Source organism: Rhincodon typus, unplaced genomic scaffold (assembly GCF_021869965.1).
Source record: "Rhincodon typus isolate 14 unplaced genomic scaffold, sRhiTyp1.1 hic_rhity00015722, whole genome shotgun sequence".
NCBI lineage: Eukaryota > Metazoa > Chordata > Chondrichthyes > Orectolobiformes > Rhincodontidae > Rhincodon > Rhincodon typus.
Genome location: NW_025981360.1, coordinates 1263 through 5356, shown reverse-complemented (window position 1 = coordinate 5356; position 4094 = coordinate 1263). Strand labels below are relative to the sequence as shown.

General features: G+C 52.4%; 1 protein-coding gene across 1 annotated transcript; it reads left to right on the top strand.

Annotated features, from left to right (window-relative positions):
• Positions 1-2454: 2454 nt before the first annotated feature.
• On the top strand, positions 2455-3040 carry LOC125482714 (transforming growth factor beta-3 proprotein-like; the record flags this gene model as incomplete). Its single annotated transcript, XM_048594843.1, has 1 exon — positions 2455-3040. A coding segment is annotated over exon 1 (346 nt), but the record flags the coding sequence as incomplete, so codon positions are not given.
• Positions 3041-4094: the final 1054 nt, after the last annotated feature.

The following is a 4094-nucleotide window of genomic DNA, read 5'->3' as shown; positions in this document are numbered from 1 at the left end:
TCGACCACTTCCTCCCTGCCTGACAGGTACATACTTCTCAAGGACACACAGTAGCTGTTCCTTGAACAAGCTCCACATTTCAAAGGTAATGGATTAGATCGTAGAGTCCTTTGACTGCTACAGAAAGGCCGACCATTGCCAGTGAGCCTTGCCAGCCTGACACAACCATTAAGATCGTGGTGCCTCCTTCACCTAACAGTCTGCCCTATGCACAGAGTCTGCCTGCGGTTCTCAGTTGATGCCAATGATCTGAAGGTGTGGCTGGTCATCCTATCCCAGTGGATGGCAGCACCAAGGTTTGATACAATGCGCTGCTTCCAAGGAGCACCTGTATGGATCTCTCAAACCTCCACCCACAAACGTGTCAATGCTGTTACTGATGCAGTTTGAGCCAGGTCAGACCACCTCATCTCATCTCCCAGTGATGAGGCCCAGGCACTAGACCTAGCCAAGGCTTTTCCCCTGGGTGCCAGGTGTGACCGACAGTGCACATACTGTACTGAGAGCACCATAATTGACTTCATCAACCAAAAGGGATTCCATTCCATCCATTTGCAACTGATGTGTGATCAGCGGCACCATATCTTAGATATCTGCTCCAGGAACCCTGGGAGGTGCGATGATGCCCATATCTTTGAGAAATCTCATGTTTCTGCTTGGTTTAAAGGTCCAGAGGTCTCACAAGAAAGGTTACTGAGAGACAAGAACTAGCTCATACAACCATTAGATAAATGCCTGACAGAAGTGGAGTGTTGGGACAGTGCTGCCCGTCTTTCACCCAGGGATACTGTGGTGGTTCAGCAAACAACATGCCTCAGAACTGAGATGAGGAAGAATTTCTTCACTCAGAGAGTTGTGAACCTGTGGGATTCTCTCCCACAGGAAGCTGTTGGGGCCAGTTCATTAGATACATTCAAGAGGGAACTGGACGTGGCCCTTGTGGCTAAGTGGATCAAGGGATTTGGGGAGAGGGTGGGAATGGGATATTGAGATTGTATGGTCAGCCATGATCGTATTGAATGGTGGTGCAGGCTCGAAGGGCCGAATGGCCTCATCCTGCACCTATTTTCTATGTTTCCTCAGGTGAGATTTGTATGCTTGGATCTGTCAGGGTTGGGGAAGGAGCCTACAGTACAGCTCAGACACAACATGGTAGCAATCTTATCATGGTGTACTCTGTACACATCAGCCTTGGTAAACCCTCACTGCATAAAAACCGAAAGAACTGTGGATACTGTAAATCAGGAACAAAAACAGAAGTTGATGGAAAATCTCAGCAGGTCTGGCAGCATCTGTGAAGAAAAAATCAAGAGTAAACGTTTTGGGTCCGGTGAAACCTTCACTGCTCTCTATAGCCAGAACCACCTTCCTCAGATGGTGCAGGATAGCATGAGAGCAGCACTGTGGGGGCAAGATGCCAACTTCATGAGGTGAGTGGCAGAGAGTTGTGTGAGAACTCACTCCAGCTCACAGGCAGAATATTACCCGCCCCCGCCCCCCCTCCCATTGCTACCTAACCCCCTGAGCTTTTCCAGCAACTTTGTTTCTGATTTCCAGCATCTGCAGTTCTTTGGGGTTTGATGCCCCGCTGTTTCATTCTTTCTGTAACCTGTCTCTTTTTTTGGTCCAGTCTCTCTCTCTCTTACTGGTCTCTCCATGCTGTTTCTTTTTTCTCTCTCTGCATCCTGTCTCTCTCTTTTCCTGATCATCCTGTTTAAAGATGGCGCTTTAAACCGGGATTGAGCTGAATGAGCCAACCCGCCCAGAACGTCACTTGAGCCTGGCTATAAAACCCAGAAGGGGAGAGGAGAGAGTGAGAGGAGTCGGACTGAGAGGCAGACAGTGTATGTATGTATGTGTGTGTATGTGTGAGACAGAGACCGAGAGGGAGGGGGAAGCTGCCGGGTGATCTCACAGGGAAAGGGGTGTATAAACACCCAGGAGGTTTCCAGAATCCCCCCTCCCCAAAACAAAGAGAGAGAGAGGGAGGCGGAAAGGAACGGATCCACACTGGGAAAGAGCGGAACAGCTGGGAAGTTTAGGAGCCGGGTTTGGAACGAGTTTGTGGAGAAGCGAGTGAGGAGCAGAGGCACAGTGTGCCCGGAGCAGAGGATCCCCGCAGCTGGAGAAGTTTGTTCCCTGAGCCGTAGCAGTGTGTTCCCGGAGCAGATACAGAGTACCCCCGGAGCTGGAGAGAGTGTGTTCCCGGAGCAGAGACTGAGCGTCCCCGGAGCTGGAGAGAGTGTGTTCCCGGAGCAGAGACTGAGCGTCCCCGGAGCTGGAGAGAGTGTGTTCCCGGAGCAAATACAGAGTGTCCCCGGAGCTGTAGCAGAGTGTTCCCGGAGCTGTAGCAGTGTGTTCCCGGAGCTGTAGCAGAGTGTCCCCGGACCTGTAGCAGTGTGTTCCCGGAGCAGAGACAGTGTGTTCCCGGAGCTGTGGCAGTGTGTTCCCGGACCTGTGGCAGTGTGTTCCCGGAGCAGAGACAGTGTGTCCCCGGAGCTGTGGCAGTGTGTTCCCGGAGCAGAGACAGAGTGTTCCCGGAGCTGTGGCTGTGTGTTCCCGGAACAGAGACAGAGTGTCCCCGGACCTGTGGCAGTGTGTTCCCGGAGCAGAGACAGAGTGTTCCCGGACCTGTGGCTGTGTGTTCCCGGAGCAGCAGAGAGAGCCCCGGGGCTGCAGGCCTGAAGCGGCAGTATGTGTGTACGGCGATTTGTGCTGCTTCTGAGCGCCCTGGACCTGGTGGTGATGACCGGGGCACTGTCTACTTGCACCACGCTGGACACTGAGCACATCAAGAGGAAGCGGGTGGAGGCGATCAGGGGCCAGATCCTCAGTAAACTGAGACTGACCAGTCCCCCGGAGGATCCGAGTCCAGCAGAGGTACCACCCCAAGTGCTGGCCATGTATAACAGCACCCGGGAGTTACTGCAGGAGCTGGCCAGGGACAGGCAGCAAGGCTGTGTCACCCACAACACCGACTTCGAGTACTATGCAAAGGAACTGTACAAGTTTGATATGATCCAGGGCCCTGCTGTGGACAGTAAGTGTGTGAGCCAGGGAAAAAAGCCCCCCACCCCGTCCCCCAGTGAGTACAGACCCCAACCCAAACTGGAACACTCACTCAGCTTATCATAGCCCAAACCGTAACTGAGCGCCTAGGAATGTCATTGGACCCAGCAGCACCTCTGGGTGCCCCTCGAGGGAGGGCTGTCATTGCACCCTTGGCAGTTGCGAGGTTCTTGCTGCAAGTGCCCCCCCCCCCCAACCTAGTAACAGGCATCTCAACTCACTCTCTTCACTCTCCCTGCTCTCCCCCTCCCCATCCTCTCCATCTTTGGTCACCCTGCCCCCATCCCCACACCACCCACACCACATATCACAGTCATTGGCTCCTCAGGCAGCTCTCCTCACATTCCCTCTCCCCCTCCCCACTCCTCTCTGCCTTGGTCACCCTGCCCTCACTTCCTCAGACAGTTAGTCAATCTAGCTGGGCATTATGGTGGCCAGGCACTCCCAGCATTCCTGGTGCCAGGGAAAGGCCTCTATCAAAACTGCAGGTCTTGTCATGAAAGAGAGTGAGCTGGGGAGAGTTCAGCAGAGGCAAGGGTACCACAGCAATCCTGACCAAGAGGCTGCAAACAAAAAAATCATCTAGGCCCTGTACTGAATGCATCACGTTAACCAAGTTGATGCAGTGGGTCCACAGAAAGATCATGTATTTATAGAATGCCTTTCCCCACCTCCAGACATCTCAAAAGTCTTTGCAACCAATTAGGTGCCTTTAGAGTGTAGTCACTGTTGGAGTGTAGAAGAGGCAGAAGCAGAGATATGCACAGCAAGCTCCCACACTCCAAACTTGAAATGATGGGATAAACAGTGATGTCAGCACAGTCAAATACTGGCCAGGTGTCCACGGTTATCATAATAACATCTAGCTGTACTGACATAGGTACATGGGAATTCTTTCAGATCACTAGAGTTCAGCCAACATTAATACCCAGCTCTGCCTGAAATCATTAATGAAAATATCCAACTTCACATTGAATAGGAGAGTACCACCCATAATCCCCCATCAAACGTGTGGTTAGATATAG